Here is a 24038-nt window from a genome sequence, read left to right as displayed (position 1 = left end):
TATGGAAGCCTGTGCATTATATTTGAAACATTTAGGCTTGTCTATGATACCCAAATAATACAAAATGTTACTAAATAAAAACAAGACGACAGAAGCCCCACAGCCTCTTTCCCCCAACCGCCCCCACTCCCCCGCACCTCCACCACATCCATGAACCCAGAGAAAAGTGCGCACCGCAACGGAAGGACCCTCATCGCCAATAGCGCTAGCTCCGCTGCGCAACAGCGCTGTTTGTTTTGTTTGAAACAAACAGCGTCGTGCGATGACGCCATCGGCCACACAGATGTACACAGAGGTAACAGCACCCGAGCACGGCACGGCTCAAAAGTTCCTGCGTAAGTGCGCCTCCAGTACAGTAGGCGCTGGGGCAGAGAGTTGCGCTGACTGGACGTCCCTGAGCAAATCCTGCGCCTCAGAAAAACTGTTGTGTGCTGTGTGTCCTGTGTGTTATATACATATATATTATATATTATTTATCCGATACCTGATCGGCACATAACGTCCGGATCGAGTCCGCAGTCACGTGATCGGCACTGATTTCTAATCATGTGATCAGATCGGGACAACCCTAGTTATAAAGTTTATTTCTCTTTTCATTAATCTGGAGACCCAGAGCTTCAGCTTCAGTTAATACCCCATAGATGAATGAATAAATATCCCTATAACGCACAATATTTTCCATGTTCAGGGGCCTTCCTCGCCAGCTGTCGTCCGTCACCACGGTGGAGGTGGAGGTGGTTTCTCTGGACGAATATCAGCCCGTGTTCTCCAGCTCCGAGTACACTGCCCAGCTCCCAGAATCCTTTGCTGTGGGGTCAGAGGTCATGAGCCTGTCGTCTATGAGCAGAGAGAGCGCCGAACCCATCGTTTACCGCCTCGTGTCCGGCAACGACGACGGACGATTCCACCTGGACAGAGACACAGGTCAGATTTTTTTCTTTATCCTGTAGTTTTGCATAATTTTATTTAGTTTAAACTTTTGTCCGTTCGGTTTAGGAATGAGCAGATTGCAGGGATATTTGTAGGAATGTTGCAATAACAGAAATATCATGGTATCATATCATCAAAGGTCTTACAATAATATCATGGACCATCACAGTTTACAGTAGTAGACAAGTAGACAAGTAGTAGTAGTACTAAGTAGACAAGTACAAGTCTCTTCAGTTAAATGAATAGTTATGGTGCAGAAATAGGTAAAAAAAAAAAAAAAAAACACAGGGAACTACATAATGATTCATGATCCTTTGTTCCATTTCACTGCAGACTACAGGAACTTTTAAATCTTAGTTCTTAGGATTAATGGTGCGTTTTCAATTATCCATTCAACTCGGAGGTTCAAGGACATTGCTTAGAGAAACTGATACATTCCTTTTCCTCGGATGGCAGAACTCGGAACTCCATCCAAGATAGATGCACCCAGTGTCACTTTTAAGTATGAAGTGTTTTCATTGTGCTTGGACGCTTTGGTGGTTTCAGTCACTCGCATTACTTTGGTGGTCGTGTTGTGATGAGGCCAAAATTGAACACAGACTTGTTTTAAATTAATTGATAAACGTCCCTAGAGTCGCTAACAGAAGATAAACAACATTAGGGTGACCAAACCAATGTCTGTTTTTTGCATCCTGTCCTGAGCCCGGACAGTTTTTTTTCATAAAGTGATGGAAATGTCCGGGTTTTCATGATCTTTCATTGGGCCATTAAACTGAGTGTCTCTCATAGCGTCTGTAACTCAGAAGGAGCAAGCAGACACAAACAGTCAGTCAGCTTCCAACTTGCCGAAGCGCAAATGCGCATTTAACGATGACTTGGACAAGAAATTCTCCGTTTTCCGTCCCGGTCGAGACAAGTGGGAGGCCATGTGCACAGGTTGTGAGGTGATTGTAGCTCAGTGTCGAGGCCCCCTACCCCCTATCCCTGGTAAGGTGTCCGGGTTTTCACAAATGGAAATACGGTCACCCTAAACAACATTAACAGCCTTCCAGTTGGCGTCTACGTTTTCACCAAGTTTCGGACACACGAAACATTACAAACTACGTGAAGTGATGATGAAACGCACCATAAGTCTCGTCAAGGCATTTAAAGAGGGAAAAGTAGAGTATTCACAGTTTTGTTAGCCTCCACAAAATGTCGCAATAAATATCATACCGTGAGATGTATATCGTGAAAATATCGTACCGAGAGGTTTGAATATTGTTACATTTCTAGTTATTTGGCTTGTTGCTTTACTTTTAAATTTAGCAATTTTAGTGAAATGAGTAAATTAGTGTCTTAAATTCCTACATTGTGTTTATTTTGTAGTCTAGGATCAGGCACGTTGACAGAAATTTGGGGGCCTGGGGTAAGAAGCCTCACATGGGCCCCACTTTAATGTAAATTACTAGGAACTGCCATAGCCTTTTTTATAACACTGAAGTTTCAACAACGACCAAACTAAGTATACGTAATCACAAAGAAATACCATATAAATCACTGTTATTTTTACAACAGTGAAAAGTTATTTTTGCTATAACTAAATATTCGTAGTACCGGCAAATGACGAATATTGTGTCTGCTCCAAAAATCCATATCGGATCATTCCTAGATTAAAATGGGACCAAACCAGGACAACTTGGGTTAAATCAGATGTAAGGATTCAAGATCAAAGAATAGATTTCCTTTGGGCACACGCAATCTTCGGGTGTAATATTTTCTACTGGCCAAAATCCAGGTAAAGCTTAGTTTAAACATATGCTAAAATAACCTAAGATAATTACCCAGTCAATAATGTTGTAATGGAACAATATAGAAGAAAGCAAAGATCAGAGACTCTATTTAAACATTTTAAACCTGCAATTTTCTCCAAAAAGGAAGACTACAGCTCCACACACCCTCTATACAATATTATTATTATGTTTATTATAGCATTCTGAATACTGAAACCTCCACATATGTCTGGACAAGTTGAAGAAACCAGCTGTGGTGCATTTAATGACTCAGATAAAGGGGAAATTAGAGTTTTAAGTAACACAGGACTTAGTGTTTTCTATTAGATCTGATTAAACAAAAACTATGACGAATTCAAACCAGTTTATCTATTCATCTACTTATAATGAATATCCAAATGTACAGTTTCGTGTTTCATTCAGCAGAAATGATTTTGGTTCCACACCTTTAACCTGGTTTGCGCTTATGAATTCTCATCTTTATCTGTATAATATCATTTTTAAACGGTCTGTATCCAGTTTCATGTAACACAGTAAAGTGTATCGTTAAGGGTGGGCGATATCGTGATATTTTAAATATATGGAGATATTTTTAAACTCAATATGGACTCTGACATATCGTATATATATCGATATAATGTTTATATTTAATTCTGATTTCACCGCTTCGCTTGTTTGCCTTCTCTGTGCGCGTCCCCACCTCCCTGATTTGGCTGCTTGTGTCTCATTCACTCCTCACTACTGAATGCCAAAAGTTGATGCCAGTGAAAAGTTTCTAGCACCACAAAACTTTTCCACCATTTACAGACAAGACCATCGGCAGCACATCCTCTGTCACAGAGAGAACACTCATATTCCACTGAGTCGTGTCCTTTAGTCCGAAAGAAGCTGAAGCGCATGAGCAGCACAAGGAGTACGCTGTTTATGCAAATGAGCCATGTGGTTTTAAGTTTTGTTTCTATTAAACGTAAACACCACTTGTGCAAAACTGCATTGAACACATTATAATCTCAAATCATCGGGCTGATGTGGCTCTAGAGTCGTTAGGCTTTAAATGTTGTAAAGTTTAGTCATGTAAAGTTTATTTATGCAGAAGATTTTAATCAATCTGCTGCAGTGTCACTTGTACAATAGTGTTTGGAAACATTCAGTTTCCAAACAGCCTCAGAGCTCCTTACGCTGGATAAGAACACGGGTCTGTTAAAATAAGGAACCTCCCGAGCTTCTTCTGCTAAACGAGCTCATGGTTATCATACAGTTACAGAGAAAAATGAGCCTGAGTTGAGTTGTTTTATTTATGAATGAAAAGAAGGCAATATGTATTATTTCTTTTATTTTACAGTTAAATTATTATTTATGTAATCAAGGATTTTTTTGTAATCTTAAATGTGACAGAAGCTCTTAGTTCCTACATGAACTGCCGACCTGTTGCTCTTCAATAATAAAAGACCTTGTGGAATTTGACATATTTGTTTTTGCAGGAGTTTTGGGGAGTTATTTTTCCTGTACAGATATTGAGATATATATATTGTATATCGAGATATAGCAAAATATATCCAGATATATATTTTTTGATCCATATCGCCCAGCCCTATGTATCATGTCCCAGTAAAGATATTGAAAAAAAACAGCTGTTAAGGTCAAAATGAGACTGTCTGCATCTCATTCTTAAGCATTTTTGTCCTCCGTGAACCAAGATGTAATACTGGGACACTGTTAGCATGCTAGTTGTGGCCGCTCTGGCCTTTGAACGTTGTGAAAAAAATGTTGAAATTACCATATTTTTTGGACTATAAGTCGCTCTGGAGTATAAGTCACACCAGCCAAAAAATGCATAATGAAGAAGAAAAAAACATACATAAGTCGGACTATATGGTGCACTTTTTGAGGGAAATTTATTTAATAAAATCAGTGACCTGAGGCAAGTACTAGTAATAATAGAAGAGAGAACAACAGACTGTTAACGTCACATATGAACAGTTCTTCAGATAAACTATAACATAAACAACAGAACAGAACAAGTTTAACAAACTCTCCATCTCACTCCAAATCACTAAATCCATTCAATTCTTCATCCTCGGTGTCACTTCTGAGCAACTCGGCCTCGACCTCCGGAGGTAAACAGAGCGTCGCTTCCTCTTCTGTGTCGCTGTTGTCAGACTCTGTATCAGTTCCAGTTAGAATTATTCGGTGTCACTGAAGTCCAGGCTTTGTCCATTCATCCAGTGACTTCCAGGAAAGTTTCATGGTGCATCCTCCCGGTGTCACAAGTTTCTCTCTCACTCCAAACTTTCTTTCTGCTGCTCTATTACGGCTGCATTTTCGGCTGCATATTTCACTATTTGCAGCTTGTAATTTGCAAAATTATAGTCCGAAAAATACAGTAGAAATGATCAACTCTAATAATGATGATGCTCTGAATGCCTAAGGTAAGTGAGGAATAACTTTGGACCACTGCAAACCATTCTAGGTCTGTTTTTCACATTGTACACATAACATATTTAGACCACAATGTTACTTTTTTATAAATAAAACACTTTTGATTTATACATTTCAGCTTCGTTTTGACAGTCTTTTTATGTATATTTATGGAGAATTGTCATGTGGGAGCATGGGTGACGTAGGCTTGTGGGTGGAGCCTTGGATAAAATCTTACATCTAACCATAAGGAGGTTTTGAATAGAGCCCCGGGAGAGATCACTAAATTACTAAAACATGCATGGGTGAGATCTAAATCACTTGAGGCATGTTTTTGATAGGGGAACAGTGTTATAACATGGTAGAACAACAAAAAAAGTTGATTATGCGTAATTCTCCCTCTGTAAGAGCGTAAAAATCAAGTACAGCACCTTTTCATTTGTCACGTGGGCAATAACAGGAAAAATGTGAATGGTTTTTGCCAGACTTGTGTTGAATGACTCCAGACCACGACACAAAGCAGAACCGTGTAACCGCAGAATTATAATGAAGTGATTTTGCCTGAGAGAAGGCCACAGGCTGTCTCTGCATATGTTTTAAATAATTACTAGTTAATATTAATGGATTTAATGCATGATTTATACAGGAACCTTTGCCCCTGGTCTTCAATTGTGATTCCATTTAAACCATTCCAAGCTCATGGCTACAACAGACTCCCTCATGTAATTAATCATTTAAAGGCAGACTTTGTAACTTTTCTGGTAGGAGTTGTGCTGTCTGCCTGTAGTGCTCCACAGTATGGCATTACGTTTGATCACAGTCTTTTTTGGTAAACCTAGAAAAACATTTTTAATATGAGTGAGGTCGCCTCTTCACAGATCTGACCTGTAACTGACCTGTTAGAGTCACTTGCTTGTCTTTATGGAGATGGCAGAAGTATTATTCCAGGCAAAACATGATGACAAGGAGATGGTTGACCTTCTATCGTCTCTCTACCATCTTCATCCATACATTTGAATCATTTTAGTATTACCGTATTTTTCGGACTATAAGTCGCACTTTTTTTCATGTTTTGGGTGTTTCCCTAGGACTTATACTCCGGTACGACTTATATATAAACATTTTCACACTGACAGCCGCGAGAGGTTCTAGTCTTATGTGTCAGTATCTGCTGCTTCTGTTCCTCCTGTACCACTGTCACTTCACCCTTTACTGCGCATGTCTCCTGCAGGAAGAGTCTCTGTCCTGCTGCGAGTAGTTAAATGTTCAGCCAAAAACGGTAATCGAGCAGAAAGAAAGTTTGGAATGAGCGAGAAACTTGTTAGGGACTGGCAAAAGGGGGGACGGGGATGGAGCACACAGCTTCACGGCAACTGGGAGGATGCAGCACGCGACCTTCCTGAAGTCACTGGATGGATGGACAAAGTCTGGACTTCAGTGACACTGAAACCATCCTGTCAGGATTTAGAAAGACCGGAATAATTCTAACTGGAACTGATGCTGAGGATGAGGACAGCTGCACAGAAGAGGAAGCGATGTTCTGTTTACCTCTGGAGAAGTTCAGAAGTGACACTGAGGATGAAGAATTCAATGGTTCAATTAGTGATCTGAAGAGAAATCGAGAATTTGATAAACTTATGTTCTGCTGTTTATGCTCCAGTTATGTGAATAACTGTTTATATGTTACGTTAACATACTAGACGCCTGTTCAGCCTGTTGTTCTCTGTTCTGTTGTTATTACTAGAACTTGCCTTTCAAGATGAAATGTCAGTTCCTGGTCTCTGATTTTATAAATTTCCCTCCAAAAAGTGCTACTTATAGTCCGGTGTGACTTATATGTTTTTGTCTTCGTCATTACTTATTTTTGTCTGGTGCGACTTATACTCCAGAGTGACTTATAGTCTGAAAAATATGGTACATTTATTGTCCAACATCCAGAAAGTGAATGGTTAGCATGCTAGTTGTTGCTGGCATTACTACTTTGGCTTTTGAGAGTTGCGAAAAGCACTTATAAACTCAACATAGTGAATCATTTGGATGCTCTGAATACATAAAGTAAATGAGCGAATAACTTTGGACCATTGCAAACTGTTCCAAATGACCCAGTTCTGTTTTTCACATTTTTGAAACTGAAAAAATCAGGTACAGCTCCTTTAATCTGTGAAAAGATGAACTGCCAAAATGATTCTCCTTGCGGTCCAAAGAGACAGCCTTTACCTGCATTCTGTCGCTATTTCAGAAGCAGAGTCTCAGTCTCAGTCTCCGCTTTTAAAAGTCAAACGCACCCCAAAGTTAATATATTTATCCGTAAGAAAAGTCAATTCTGAAGTGGAAAACAAGCTCGTGTCTGTGGGGAAACGCTACAATCAATCCTGAAATGAACCTCTGTTTCACAAACAAAATGCAATCACGCTACACTGTGGTTTAGGGCTCATGCAAGCTCTCACAAGTGAAGTCAATCTGTTTTGCAGCGATAAGTTATGTATAGATATTGTTTTGCTGCTCAACTAATAAAAATATTCATGTTTTTCCAAATTATACAATTCTCTGACCCTCTCCTATCACTCTGGGGGTGTTTTATATCAGTTACCATGGAGACACAATACACAGATTAGCCAACACTGTCAAAAAAGTGTTAAAATTGTGTGAAAACTTGAGAAAAAATACAAAATGGATTTAAACCAAAACTTTTCAGGAGCCTGTGGTTAAGACAAGCATTCATGGTCCTATTTAGGGGTTTGATTGTCAACAAAACGGTCAAAAAGACTAACCGAAATACTGTTGGGGTTGTAATTTTACGCACTAATCAGATCAGATCACCAACTAAGGCTACGTTCAGACTGCAGCCTGAAGTCACCCAAATCCAATTTTTTGGCCCCATTTGACCTGTATCTGATCTTTTAATGATAGTTTGAACGACACAGATTCGATTTTTTCAAAAGCGACCCTGGACACTTGGGTATGTGGTCCTAAAACCGATACATATCTGATCTTTTGACATGCGACTTCGGTCTGAACGACCAAAGCGCATTCATCCACCTACACGTTATCAACAAGCCACAAATGTACACAAACATTCTTCTTTTCATAGGAAAATTGTTAATGAACTATGTGTCACTTAAGCGAAGCACATAGCTATCCCACCACTCTTGGCAACGTCTCCGCATCCACACAGACTGTCCCACAATACGCCACGGCCAAAAACCTTGTCCTTCTCCTTCTCAATCTCCTCCTTACAACAAGTAAGTTGTTCATGTTCTGGCTCTGGTACGAGAGGAACTTTAAAATCTCCAGGTGCTCGATGCTGCGTCCATTTTTGGACAACTTCCGTAAACACAGAGCACACTCGCTGCGGTTGTCGTCGTCCTGTCCTCCAGTGCACATGAGGGACACTTTTGGCATTTTTAAAGTTCACACTGGAGTCACATACAAGTCACAGTTAATTGGAAATGTGAACGACCTCGCAAAAACATCGGATTTCACAAAAAAAAATCCGAATTGAGCATTAAGCCCTGCTGTCTGAACGTAGTCAAAGTCACTTCTGTCTGGTCAGATTATGTGACCGACCCCCATCTGAAAAGTGACATAGTGCACCTTAAAGTCTAATTTGAGGAACAAAGCCTCAGACAGAGCATGCCTACAGTTAGCATCATACCCCCAGAAAATGTTGATGACAACAGCTGCAACGTTTAGCTGGTAATATCCCTCTGTTTGGTTTATTAGGTTCACTGTCATGGCTATACGTGGGAACACTGTATTATTCTGTGATACTGGAGTGTGAAATTGCCTGTACTTTGGGTTCATGTTTGTGCAAGACAAAAAGTTGTGCAAGACAGAAGTGCCTTCAATTATTTAGTCCAAACTGCAACTTTATGCTTGTATTGTTTACACGTCAAATATAAGTCCAAATTTCCTGTTTCCCAGTACCAGTTTTGAGCTCTGTGTCCCCTGTCCCAACAGATTTATACAAAACCATTCATTTGTCCCAGTTTTATACAAGAAATGTCCCAGGTGTCCCTGTTTTTGACCAATTCACATGCAGTGTAATGCTCAGCTGCTCAGAATTGCACAAAGAAAAACACAAAGAAAATGTGACTATACTGACTCACAGAGTGCATAACAATTTTCCTTATGTACTCGTTTCACAATTTTATTATTACCAGCCACTCAAACTGAGAGTGTCCCAGTTTTTGATTTTGAAATCAAAAACCCTCAAATTCTGGTCACCCTAAAATTGCAGGTGTGTTTGTGGTCTCTTCAGCGAGTACCTTCACTCAGACTTTGGCACATTTAATTTTCTTGCATGTCTTGTTAAAGTGACTGGCAGCTGTTGCTCACATCATTAAACTGTTGGCTGAAGTTCATAATGGAAAAACTGTTGACCAATGCTGACAATGTGTGACAGTATGTTATGTGAGAGGGACTTGTTTAACAGCACTGTTGTAGTTTCTATTTAATCAGATTGTGTGAAAACAAAACTCAGATTAAAGTCTAACTTGAGTAACAGAGCTTCAGACAGAGCAGTGCTCTGTGACGGGGGCTGGGATTGGCTCTGGACACCTGTACACCTGTCCTGCAGCTGGCTGTCCATAGGTTTACAAGTCCGAGAACCCCAGGCCTACCTGGCCTGGGGTTCTCGGACATGGTTTGAAAAACCATGTCTGCTGCAGGCTGATCAGCCTGCACCATTCCTGCAGAAGGGCTCCGTGGGAAGCCCACTCCCTTCCAGGAGGTCTGGCGTGCAGGAGAGTCTCAGCGTCCTCGAGCCATGTGCAGTCGAACCCTCTGTGCACAAGAGTCTTGGATATACTTTAATCAGACCAAAGTGGTTGGTTTGCAGGTGTGAAAGGACCATATTGGAGTCTATATGCTGCATAATAACTCTTTTATTGCGTTGTGTGGACCCAAGAATTGGACTAGGGTGTGAAAGTCTACATCAGTGGACCAAAACTAAACCAAGTGTGAAGCCACCCTAAAGCCTTCTATATGATACGTTCTGCTCCTGTGGCTCACTCACTTCTGTCAGATGAGTATTTCAGTCAAAAACTCACCCAGTATTAATCACAAGTCGTGTCCAAGTTTTCATCAGTAATAGACCCAGAGCCTTGAGAAGAAATGGACACAACAGAGCATAGTATAAATCTACATTAGACTCAGTGACACCGCATTAGCACAAAGCTCCATTCAGCGCTTTTCTGTTGGCACAGCGACATGTAACACACTGTTTATATGCACTAGAAGCAAAATCAATTACAGACGAGGAGACGCAGTGTGTGGACAGGGATTTGTAACATTGCAGGGACTCAAACCTGTATATGGGGAGCTATCGACTTTATTATTACATCGACAACAGAATTTAAAGGTGCTGCACCTGATTTTTACTGAACTATGTCATTTGAAACAGTTTGCAGTGGTCCAAAGTTATTCCTCACATACATTCTGCATTCATAGCTTCCTAATTATTCACTGTGATCAGTTTATAAGCACTTTTCAACCACTTGATGCTGAGACACATTGAAGGTGTCACCACTTCAGCAGTGGATCTGGTCTTCAGCCTCTTGATAATTAACGCTTTGGTCTCAGGGTGGATCTTAGGCATGTTGTCAGAGGTCAAGTTGCAGTTGATGTGAAGGTCTGGTGTGCTGGGATTCTTTTTTATACACACCCACTAATGGATTGATCAGTAACTGATCACAGGTGAGGCTGTAATCTAGGATTGGGTGCATCATATGACAAGGCAACAAGACTTTTGTCTTGCCAAAATCTGACCTTTCTGTGTTCATTAAATGATCAATCTTTCTTCAGTGAAGCAAATTTATTTTAGTATATTGAGCATAATTTGGGAGGGTTTTAGCTTCATATGAGACATTTCTAAAACCAATCGATTAATTTAAAGTCAGGTTATAAGCTTTTGTTTCTACAAAATGGATAAGCGACAAGATTTTTGTCAGGGACTGTATGTATGTATGTATGTTGTATGTATGTATGTATGTATGTATACTGTATGTATGTATGTATGTATGTATGTATATATGTATGTTTGTATGTATGAATACTGTATGTATGTATGTATGTATGTATGTATGTATGTATGTATGTATGTATGTATGTATGTATGTATGTATGTATGTATGTATGTATGTATGTATGTATGTATGTATGTATGTATGTATGTATGTATGTATGCTGTATGTATGTATGTATGTATGTATGTATGTATGCTGTATGTATGTATGTATGTATGTATGTATGCTGTATGTAATGTATGTATGTATGTATGTATGTATGTATGTATGTATGTATGTATGTATGTATGTATGTATGTATGTATGCTGTATGTATACTGCATGTATGTATAATGTATGTATGTATGTATGTATGTATGTATGCTGCATGTATACTGTATGTATGTATGTATGTATGCTGTATGTATACCGTATGTATATTGTATGTATGTATGTATGTATGTGTAGCTGTTATTTATCCCACAATTAACTACAGAAGAGCTTTGTATAAAAAAAAAGTTCAAACATTTTGAGACTTTCTGGGCCAACTACAACCAGCAAAGAGTCTTTTTACATCAGTACATATGCCCAATATTGACTTGTTTCACAAGGGCCAGAAGAGTCTTGCTGTAGATTTGCAGAACTTCCAGTTGCTGCTTTTCTATGGCAAAATGTCTGTGGCTCCAGCAGCTTCATAAATCTGCCTCATCACCAAATCTTCAACCAACAAGGTCCAAAAAGGATAAACATTCTTCCATGAAGAATTTATCCACAACTATCAAGGGAAGAAAGACGAAAAACATAAAGAAGAACAACGACAACACATTAGTGACACACTGAGCAAGGAACTGAAGGAACTTGTTCACTCAGACTGATTCAGCAATTAAAATTTAAAATCAATTTCATGATGTCGATATTGGCATAGACAGATAGATAGATTAGTGCAGTTCAAATGCAAGACATCTTCAGAATACCATAATGTTTTGTTCAGTAGTTCACTAATGCGTCGTCATTGTTTTCGTCTTTCTTTCCTTGATAGTTGTGGATAAATTCTTCATGTTAGAATGTTTATTCTTTGTGAACCTTGTTGGTTGAAGATTTGGTGAAGGGGAAGATTTATGAAGTTAGCGGAGAGTGCACCAGGCATTTCTTTAAAACGAAACGCATTCACCGGAAGTTCCACAAACCTACAGCGGGGCACATCTGGCCGCTGTGAAAAACATCTATTGGTTGAACTGATATTTCGAAGTGGAAATCCGATCCGGCATTTTCAGCATGAGCGCCGATATCCAATACCAGTATCGGATTGGAGTGTCCCTAGTAGCAGCAGCAGTAGTATGTCCATCCTTTACCCTGATCCTGTTCTAAATTTACCAGAGGATCTATCTATCATAGAACCATCTAGTTTATCTATTTGTTCAAATCCATTCATAGTTATTTTTAGACACAGATCTATATGTTTTCTGATTAGTTTCTATAAAAACCCTGAGCCTTGAGCATGAAAATGACTGAATGTATGTCATATCCTTTGTTAAATTACCACACATTCAATGTTTGATTTGATCCAATGACAAACTGCAGTCATGTGTCCATAAATATCACAGTAACGTGACGTTTCATCGATCCAGACCTGTGTCATATCGAAGGGTGACAAAAATGTAATCCTCTTTATATACGTATAGGATTTTAGTTTTCTCTATATTTATCATAGTTTTCATTTAATCTGTGACGTAAAAAAAAAAAAAAAAAGTTAAAGGTGCAATATGTAACATTTCGGGAAGAGTTTGTCACCTGCTTGTCTTGTCTGGTTTAGTCCTGGTTCAGTCCTGGTTCAGTCCTGGTTCAGTCCTGGTTCAGTCCTGGTTCAGTCTTGGTTTAGTCTTGGTTCAGTCCTGGTTCAGTCCTGGTTTAATCCTGGTTCAGTCCTGGTTCAGTCTTAGTTCAGTCTTGGTTTAGTTCTGGTTCAGTCCTGGTTTAGTCCCGGTTCAGTTCTGGTTCAGTCCTGGTTAAGTCCTGGTTCAGTCCTGATTTAATCCTGGTTCAGTCCCGGTTCAGTCTAAGTTCAGTCTTGGTTCAGTCCTGGTTTAATCCTGATTCAGTCCTGGTTCAGTCTTGGTTCAGTCCTGGTTCAGTCCTGGTTTAATCCTGGTTCAGTACTGGTTCAGTTCTGGTTTAGTCTTGGTTCAGTCCTGGTTCTTAGTCCTCTCCATTCCCAACATGTCGTATTAAACTTGTCTCTCTTGCACTTATTTAATTGTAAAACTACAGTGGAGCCTCTGCTGTTTCGCTGTTTCACTGTAGAAGCATTTTTGGGTTAAATCTGAGCGTGTTTCAGCGGGGAGTGAATGGGACTTTCACAGAGCGAGTGTTTTTTTACTGTGGTCGTCGTGGGAGATCGACTCATTTAAAGCGACAAAGACAAATCGCCCTCGTGTCTCCTCGGCGCTGGGGGCTGTCACACGCTGCGTCAGATATGCTCTTTACACAGAAACACGGGAATACACACGGAAAATACACAAAAACACACAGGAATACACAGTAAAATACACAGAAACACACAAGAACACACAAAAAATTGCACAGAAATACACATAAAATACACAGAAATACACACAGACTCACACACGGGACACAGCAGTGACAAGACTGTGGCAGCTGGACGCCCGTGCACAACCATAACTCACTTTAAAGACTCTGTATGAGACATTTTTATGGCTAGTGCAAATTATTATTATAACCATGATCCAGAGCTGTGATTCTTAACCACAGGGCCAAAGTAGGGCCCGAGAACCCACATAAGGGCCGTGAAATGAGGAGAATATAATACATTGAAAGGTCCTTTATTACTCTAAATTGACTCTTGTGAGCTTTAAGCCATGTTAAAATGTTGTTACCTCCCCACAAATAGACCCGGAGTTGTGTTTTGTTTCATTTACTCGTTTGAGTAATCCTTTTATCATTAGTTCATTTACATTTCCAAAGCTCAAAATGCTCTGTTCCACCTTGTGATGTCCAGGCTCCTTTTACTTTTAGTTCAGTAGAGATTGGTAGTGAAGGGCGAATGGAGCCTCGTGAAGCATTGACACCTCAGTCGCAATATTGTCTCAAATGGTTGGACGTGTCTGAGGCCTCGGACAAACACTGACCTCTAGTGGACAAATTTAACCATTGTCACGCAGGTGTCTCAGCATCGATGAAGCATTGTTAGTGTAAGACAATACTTGTGTGCAGAGCGACACCGTACCTAACAACAACAGTAATAATGATGATTTAAAATAATATGTAAAGAGCAACATAAATAACATGTTGTAAATAAGAAAATAGGTGTTTCCTTGTTTGGTGGAATTAGATCAAAGTGATCCCAAACCATGGATCACTTTTTTCCACTTGTAGATGCCATCGAAAATGAAACAAATGCCAAAAGTCACCAAAAGTCACCACTAACGTCACACAATACTCCTCACTACCCAACATTTTTAAGAAATATTGGTGCATCTTTTATACTGTAGCAGTTTAGTGCTTGTCAAACCACAGAAGTGCACTGAACACTCTGAACACTCTGAACCAATCACAGAGCGGAACATTCGCTGAGCCAATGAAACGCTTCGATACACTGAAGCGACTGACACGCAGAGTGAAGCAGCAGGGGGAGGGACCCACACTTCCACACTTTGGTCACGTGAGCGGCTGCTGTGAGACGAGCTCCGAGGCAGCGCTTCAGAGCAATTTGTTTCAGAAAGAACGAGACGTGCTCCAGAGCTCCGACTCATTTGTCCATCACTAGAGAATGGCAATTCTAGGGCTGAAATGAACCGAATGATTTTGATGTGTGAATGTGAATAGAGAATCAAGTGGAGTGAATGGACTTCCTCTATTACCACCTGACATCACAAGGTCTAACAGATTGGAACAGAGTGAGAAGAGCTCTAAGGCCCTGTTCATACTAGTACATATTCGAATCATTTTCATTGTGGATTCAGTGTTTGTTCACACTAATCCTTTAGAAAACGGCTCCAGAGACGGAATGAGCTGTTGCCGCCAGCTCCCAAGAATTCATCTGAGTACAGATCTGATCCGGCACTGTGTGGACGCCCGAAAACACTGATACACTGATGTAGTTCTATGCGCTGCGAAGTAGCTAATTCACCGCCAAAACTCTAAGAGGCTAGAATATATTCATATAAATGGTCTGTGTGTATGACTTGCAGACGTATAATGTCTGAAAAGTTTCACATGAATCATCTCCAACACGATAGAAACACAGAACAGACTCACCATCAGCAGAACACCCCTCTGTCACAGAAAGAACACTCATATTCCACTGAGTCATGTCCTTTAGTCCAACAGAAGCTGAACCACATCAGCGCACAATAGCAAACTGTTTTTTGAGCAATCAGTTTATGCAAATTAGCCATGCGGTTTTAAATTTAGTTTCTGTAAACCGTAAACATATTTGCTCAAAGCTGTGTGGATAGGGAAGGCTTGCGGACACAGAAATGACGTGTGCAGACGCAGATGGTTTCCGATACGGAGATACGCAAATTCAGGTATAAATGTGCATGGTTTGTGTGTTAAACATGTGAATGAAACAAAACTCCAGGTCTGTTTGTGACGAGGAAACTACATTAGAACAGAGATCAGAGAATATCCTAAAATGTGCCCTTTAATATGAGATTGGGCCCCAGGTCTGCTTTTGACAAGTAAAAAAAAAAAGGTTAAAAACTCCTGGTCTAAACACCCCAAAAGATCATACATTCAGTTAAAACATAGTCCTGATTGGAGACTTTTGATGCGTTCATACTTACACAATAACCACATGAAAACTGGGTCTAAACCACGACTCAACCCGAAAGAATAGATCAGGGGCCTCATTTATAAAAAACTGCGCAGGAGTTGTCATAAGTTAGTGAGTACGTCTAGTAGCTACAACAGGCGTGCGCCACGCAAACTCCATATTTAGAAAACCCACCGCACGCACCAAACCACGCAATTTGTGCTTTATAAATTCCACCTGCAACTAGAATTTGTGCACGTAAACCTACGTCACGTCACGGCCTCTCCACACCTCCACCTCACCATAAAAGGAGCATGTAAAGTGACTCGTGAATGAGATTTCCCTAAACATGAGCCGATAATCAGAGGGTTTGACCGAGACAAGCGGGACAGAGGGAGGAGGACGCTCCACGCAGCACCACGTGATCACGACAAAGACTTAAACAAGGTTTTACAAATAAATACAAAACTAAAAGTGACAACAATGACTCATCTGTTCATTCATCATATTTCATAATATTTAGGCAGCACATCTTTGCAGTAAAGAGCATTTGTTTTCTCACTGTATATGTATGTGTGTATGTATATACACACTCACATATATATACACACACACATATATATACATATGTATATACACGTAGATAATCGTGCACGCAGTTATCTCAATGGTCAAATTATGAGCGCGTGCAAGAGATTCAGATGCCCTCCCCTGGAGAGGGAAAGGAGCGAGGGAGGGACACGAGGATACGAGGACACAGATTTAACATGAAACACATCAGATACAGATGTTATTCTGCCAATTAAAGTCCACACGAAACATCCAAACTGCTGAAACCTGTGTCTGTGAGTGTGAGTGTGGGTCTGGGTCTGGGTCTGTGAGTGTGGGTCTGGGTCTGTGAGTGTGGGTCTGGGTCTGTGAGTGTGGGTCTGGGTGCAGTGCATTATTCTGTTCTTCATACAGTCAGAGAGCAGCTCTCATGTACAAGAGTTCCCCATTACACAAAAATGTAGGGAAGATTTTGGTTGGGGTCAGGTTCGGGCAGTGGGCTTCGTGTTGTCCGCAGACTCAGGTCACTCTGGCGCTCGGTGCGTAAAGACTAAAGTAAAAGTGTTAAAGTTGCTTTCATTAAAGCAAAGCCTGGCTCCTACTGTGTCCAAGGGAAGAGTTTTCTCTCAGGTCGGGTCATTATTTCGTCCTCTGTGTTGGTCACAGACTGTGTTCTATAGAAGTTTATGGTTGCAGTGTGGACTGTGGCAGACCCTGCGCTGCACCGGGAACATGGCCGTGTTTGTGCACGAGTTTCAAATGTTTAATACTGTGGAGAATAATGAGTGGAATAAACAGCCCTTCTCCCTGTTTTGGCAAACCAAACAATTAAATGCACAAATCTGAAAATAATTCTTCTGTATATGTGGATTTTCTGATCAAACACTTCCTCAAACTCTGTTCACTTCTGCTCCTCTCCACGAGTGTCGCTTTTTCCCCGTGTCTCCAGACTTTGCGTAGTGCTTACAGGAGGTCCCGAGTTGGCGTAGAGTTAAGCACAGCACCACGCCTTAGTCGAGGTTCATAAATAAAGCGGTTGGTGTAGAGAACGCGTACGCAAGGATTTTTGCGTAAGCGAGCTTTATAAATGAGGCCCCAGGACTAAAACAAGACTAAATCGGGACCAAACCAAGTCTACAAAAGGACTAAACTGGGCTCAAGGCAAGACCAAAGATGAATGTGAATGCACTTTAACTTGAGTAACGGGGATGCAAACAGAGCAGTGCCTTTGGGTAGCTTTTTTTCATCAGGGACAATTGATTACATCACTTGAAAGTTATCAATATGACTCACGCAGATCTCTGCACTCCAAACATGCTGTATTACTCCTGGGTATGTATGAACAAATCAAATCGACGGTCCTTCTATGTTTTTTTTTATTACATGGTCAATAAGTTCCTGATCTTCATCCTCCATCCTCCTCTTCCTCATCACAAACACACCTGGAGTTGTGTTTTGTTTCATTCTCACGTTTAACACACAAACCCTGCAGATTCAGGCTACGTTTATATGATGACATTTTGAGATTTAGGGATGTAAACAGAATAATAATGAAGTGTTACTCAAACGTGTAAATGAAACAAAACACAACTCCACGTCTGTTTTTTAGGAGGTCACAACGTTCTAACATGACTGAAAGCTCACAAGAGTTCATTTTGCACGATACACGATTATTAAAACCTGTATTTGTGAATGGTTTGCAGCTGAAGTCTCCCTCTGTCCAACTCATTCACTTTTAACTGTCTCGAGCGTCTGTGTTCAGCTCATTCAGTGCGTTTATGAATGAACCAGAGCTGCCGCCCTCCTCCACATGTGAAACTCCAGCATAAATAAGTCATGCTGGATGCACTGCAGAGCGAAGGCTGTGTAAATCTCCTGATCTCAAACAAATCGATAAACACAGGCGCCTGCAGCTAGCGCGTTTGAATTAGCGTTCCATAATTTAACTCCCCCAGAGGAGTGAATGAAACCAGGCCTGGGCTAACTGTGCGTACGGGGAACACGAACATGTAAACTGCATATGAAACTACACAGGCTAATAACTGGTGCAGTGCTTTATTAACATGTTCTGTGTAATTTGATTAAAAAAGCGTGGCACAAAAGAGTGGATTGTAGGAACTTTAAACTGCATGTGACACAATTTACTAAAGGTAGTTAACATTAGGGTGATCAAACGTCCGTTTTTCCCCAGACATGTCAGTATTTTGCGTCCTGTCCTGGCCGTCCGGATTTTTTTTTTTAAAGTGATGCAAATGTCTGGAAGAGAGAACGCCGAGCATTTTGTCCGCAAAGTGCGATCGGGCAATTGCCGTGTTTACCTCCGTGGGGTGGAGAGCTCTCCATCAGTCCTTTCACCTTTTCACCTTTCCGAGCCTGTCCCGACAGTGAGTCCTGTTTCAGTCCTGTTTCAGTCCTGGTTCAGTCCTGGTTCAGTCCTGGTTTAGTTCTGGTTTAGTCCTGGTTTACTCCTGTTTTAGTCCTAGTTCAGTCCTGTATTAGTCCTCCTTTTCAGTTGTGGAGTCAGTCCTAGGTCAGTCCTGGGTTAGTCCTGATTTAGTCTTAACCCCCGCGATAAACGAGGGATCACTGTACTCTCACTTCACAACCTGTGCACATGGGCTCCTACTTGTCTCGACCGGGATGGAAAATGGAGAATTTCTTGTCCAAGTCATTGTTAAATGTGCATTTGCATTTCAGCATCTTGTAAGACTGACCGACTGTTTGTGTCTGCTCACTCCTTCTGAGTCACAGACACTACGAGAGACGTTCAGTTTAATGCCCCCAATGAATGGTAATGAAAACCCGGACATTTGCATCACTTTAAAAAAAAAAAACGGGACGCCCAGGACAGGACGCAAAATATGGACATGTCCGGGGAAAAACGGACATTTGGTCACCCTAAATTAGCCATGCTGTCTTAAGTTTCGTTTCAGTAAAACATAAACAAATGTGACAAAGCTGAATTATATTATCAAATGGGCTGATGTGGTTATGGTTCATATGTTATAAAGCTGAGTTTATTTATGCAGAATATTTTAATAAAAAATCTGCACATTGGGTTTGATCTGTGCAGTGGATTGTGGGATACCTTATAGCTCCGTACCGCTGGTTAGAACCTCCCGAGCTTCCTGTTTGTATTTTTCCTGGTTTATTAACTTAAATTAGGTAAATTTTTGCACTTGCACATTTGTAAAATTATCTCAAGAAACCGGGATACTCTATTTCAGAGGTGCTCACACTTTTTCAGCATGCGAGCTACTTACAAAATGACCAAGTCATAAAGATCTACCTAATACAAAGCCAAGCAAACTGCACTGAAACACTCTGTGCCCCCTTTTTTGGACCCTCACCCACAGTTTGAGAACCCCTTCTTTGAGAGAACTTCCTCTGACACTTTACACAAAACTGAAAAAAAGTGAAGGAAGATTTTTAAACCTGTTTTTTAAAGTTCCAAACTGGAGTTTTCATTCTTTTTCTGGTTTTGCAGTGATATTTACCAGCCTCTGCACATTTACCAAACCAAACGCACATCGTGACAAACACAGATGCATTTGTGCACTTTTGTTAGACAAACTTCAGCCAAATGTGGCAGTAGGTCTGTTCTGTAGATCCGCTCTATGCTGTAGACCTGCTTTGTGCCAACACTGGAACACAAATTTAGACTGGTTTTTGCTTCACGTTTGGTCTTGCTCTTTCTTCTAATCAGCCGCACTGTGGGAGGGGCTTGTGTTGGCTGTACGCAGGAAGGAGCGAGAGCGTGAAAAGGCGAGGGGCGGCGTGCTGACGTGAGGCAGATGGACAGGAAGGATGTTTAGGAAGTTGAACCTGCCCTGTGATGCACGCTGGTACACGAGGGCACACGCTGTCGCAGACGAGCCGTGCATAGGGAGCGTGTGTGTTTGTGATGTGCCGTAGAGTCTCCGCGGGTTTCAAATGAGCGCACAGGCTGCACTGAGACGCCCCACACGCTCCTGCACCCGCTACAAGTTTATTACCAACAGCAGCGGCCGTAATGAAATATGATCACACTTGTTGAGTGTCAGACCTTGAGTGAGAGACAAGACCGAGTCCAAACACGACTGAGTCTGTACTAAGACACGGTGATCTACTCACACGACCTTGGCGATCGACTGGTAGATCGGGATCGACGTATTGCGCACCCCTGCTCTATTTGATCATGTATACACGAATATGAGTATCCCAGTTTCTCAGTACGCATGTATACCCAGTATCCCGAATATGACCATGACCGGTATATGACTTATAACCGGGATGCTCATGTGCATGTATACGCACTCATTGTTCTACAGCCTGATTTTCTTCTGAACAGAGATGGGGTCATACCAGCAGGGAATGTGACAGTGCCATGAGTATATACGTATAGAGTACTGGCAATATGAATGTGTCTGAAGTGGCATATAGACCAGCTGTTTATCTCAAATGGAGAAAAACAACAATTTTTACATATATATGACTGCATGTTTGAACTCCAGGCAGCAGGACTCAAATCATAGCTAATGTTTGTCTGTAATGACTCTCCCTGCTTGACTCCTATAGCATGAATTCATTTCCATATGTTTAGAAAAACGCACCAACAAGTCCATTTAGCTCAGAGCCGCACTGACTAAACCCCTCTTTATCGCCTCATGAATCAGTCCTTTCTCTTTCACGTCACGTTCGACACAAAACGCGAGAAGATGACATCCGCGTCGGCAGAGTTATGGCTTCGAAAGGTTAACCTCGGACTGAAAAACAAGGGAAAAAAAGACATCGGGAATTCTAGGTTTTTGACGAATCACCGCTGCTGAACACACGCCTATGTCCCATTTAAACAGCCCATCATCGTCCATCAGCTAAACACAGATCTCTCATTTCAATACGCCGTGCATCTGAGCGAAACGGAGGCAGTTCGGAGGAGCAGTCGGCGCAGTAGGTAAAATATGGCATAAGCGAGCGCACAGTGTGAAGGGAGGCGGGCCGTACACTGAGAGATGTGGGTGGGAAAGAGCCAGGGTTATCCATCAACTGTCCGTATCTGAAAATAAATGTTTTCATGGAAGCAGATGACTGATATAGTATCTTTATTTATTTATTCAACAAATCAGAATCATGTGAAGACAAGCTTAAAGAGGGGGTTGTATACAGAATCGATTTTTTTGAGCTTTCTACCGTGTTATATACCGTGTTCCCTCGTCACAAACCTGCCAGGAGAGGTGTTAGATATCATCCATGCATAATTTAGTGATCTCTCTGGGGTGTATTAGAACCTGTAAGAGCTGTAAGATTTTATCTAAAGCTCTGCCCACAAGCCTCCGCCGTCCGTGCTCCACGAAGACAAGACAGTTCTCCATAAATATACCAAAGCAGGATACAAAACTGTACACAACAACTGGTGACACTGATTTTTTTTATTCAAATAAAATGGCAAATATTGGTAGGGACTATTTTGTTTTCCCCAAATATTGGTTGTGACATGTCCCCACTGTCCCTATGCAAACCTATACCCTTGGATTTTTATTCTTTAACAAAAACAGAACTAGTTCATTTGAAATGATTTACAGTGGTCAAAATTCCAGGTATATAATTTTCTGGTTTAGTCCTTGGTTAGTTCTGGTTTAGTCCTGCTTTACTCCTGGTTTTCAGAACACTATCAGACCTCCTCGTTGTAAGGCAGTTGTGTTTGACTGTCTCTTTCTCTTTCCTTCAGGTCTGCTGACCCTGGTGTCTGCCCTGGACTATGAGTTGTGTCGTGAGTATTACCTGTCAGTGGAGGGCAGCAGGGGGCGCTCTGCTCTCAGTGACATCACCACAGTGTATATAAACGTGTTGGACGTGAACGATAACCCGCCGGTGTTTGGGAGGGGTGACTACAGCACAGAGGTGTCAGAGGACCTGAGCCCGGGCAGCCTCGTCATCAAGGTAATAATAAACAAACATCTAAAAGTTAGACTTTGACTTGAGTCACTATTTTTAGAACTTGAGACTTGACTTGATAAAATGGACTAATACTTGGGTCTCGAGTTGGACTTGAAGGGCAATGACTTGAGTCTTCACTCGGGCTTGAGGCCTGTGACTTGAGAAGACTTGATGCTTCTCCTGAAAAAATAAATGTTTTTTATAAAATACTTTTCTCTTTACAATTTATAAATGCGGTGCAAAATTTTAAAGGAACAAACTGGAACATGTCCCTCCCACTTCTCTGTTACTTTGGATGAAACTGAAGTACTGTGATGTGGTGTCCTCAAATGTACTACAGTAATATGTAGTACAATACAGTAAGACAGAGGGAACTACAGAGAACATGATCCTTCAGGACAAAATAACTGTTTTAGATCTGAATTCTTTCTGTTCTGACCGTAATGATTCCACTAAGATCTTGTCAAGACATTTAAAAAGGAAAGATTAACCTTTTTATAACTCTTATATGAATACTCACATATAAATATGACTTTTTAAGAACAATTTAGTTTAAAATATATATAAATTGCAAAAATCAAAGGAATATTTGTTATTTTTAGTTTAAAAACTTGAAATGACTTGAAGCTCAAAGCAGACAACTTAGACTTGACTTGGACTTATGGGCCAGTGACTCAAGACTTGACTTGGACTCGCCTGTTTTTGACTTGGGACTTGACTCAGACTTGAGGTCAAAGACTTGAGACTTGCAAAAAAAAGACTTGGTCCCACCTCTGTGTGTAACAGTTTATTACTGTGTAATAATAACTTATCAGTTGTACAAAATATGAGCTCATCAATGTCCCAGATGACATAAATAATGTAACATTTAGGAAATTATCACATAATCAATAATTAAACATAAATACACGATTTTTAATGACAGAGCTAAAGCCAGTGACCCGCCTCATGTCCGACACTCCGACACATGACTACAGGTCACCACAAGAGGGCGCTAGTCAAACAAAATGCATGAGCCCAAATCAAAGTAATGAGAAGAAAAGCTCATAAAAGTGATTGTTTTAAAGTTCTGCCATTCTTCAGTTTACTTTTACTACTTTCACCACTACGAGGCTTCCACTTTAGTGACTACATTTGTGAAGTTGTTTATTTCTTACTTATTTTATCTTCTTACATTGCAAATACACAGAACACTGTGTAACATGTTTTATCAAGAGCAGTATCGGAGCTGCTCAGACCTCCCTCTCCCCAGACGCCTCCTCCCTCTCCTCAGGACTAACCCAAGGACTCTTACGAACCACTATTACTGTTGAACTATCCCTTTAAATCCATGCTGCGTCCATCTTGTACATTTGCTGATACATCACATTTGTGGTATCTTTCTCGTGTCAGAGTGATAACAGCGCTGGGAGTGACGCGGGCAGGATTTGTGTTCATTATTGTGGACGAGAACTGATGGAGAGGACACAAAATATGCAGAAAAAAAAATAAAAATAGCGAGACGTGAGGCATAAACATGTCCACAAACAAGATAAGGATGTCACTGTGCGCTGATGCTTTTATACACGGCATTTGTCTGACCTGCTTTAGACCCGGTTTAGATCTGATTTAAACCTAGAGAAGTCCTTCTTTAGACCTTGTCTTTTGTCCTGGTTTAGACCTGGTTTGGTTTTG

The 24038-nt window shown here is 40.9% G+C and overlaps 1 protein-coding gene across 1 annotated transcript in view; it reads left to right on the top strand.

Annotated features, from left to right (window-relative positions):
- fat2 (FAT atypical cadherin 2) overlaps positions 1 to 24038 on the top strand; it is a 230789-nt gene that overhangs the window by 126698 nt on the left and 80053 nt on the right. Inside the window, 2 exon segments of the mRNA XM_055158976.1 lie at positions 689 to 924; positions 22156 to 22367. Coding sequence (XP_055014951.1) covers positions 689 to 924; positions 22156 to 22367 — 448 coding nt within the window.

Source organism: Boleophthalmus pectinirostris, unplaced genomic scaffold (assembly GCF_026225935.1).
Source record: "Boleophthalmus pectinirostris isolate CB_2022bp ecotype Guang Dong unplaced genomic scaffold, ASM2622593v1 HiC_scaffold_23, whole genome shotgun sequence".
NCBI lineage: Eukaryota > Metazoa > Chordata > Actinopteri > Gobiiformes > Gobiidae > Boleophthalmus > Boleophthalmus pectinirostris.
Note: the sequence above shows the minus strand (reverse complement) of the source record. Positions and strands in the feature narration are given on the sequence as shown.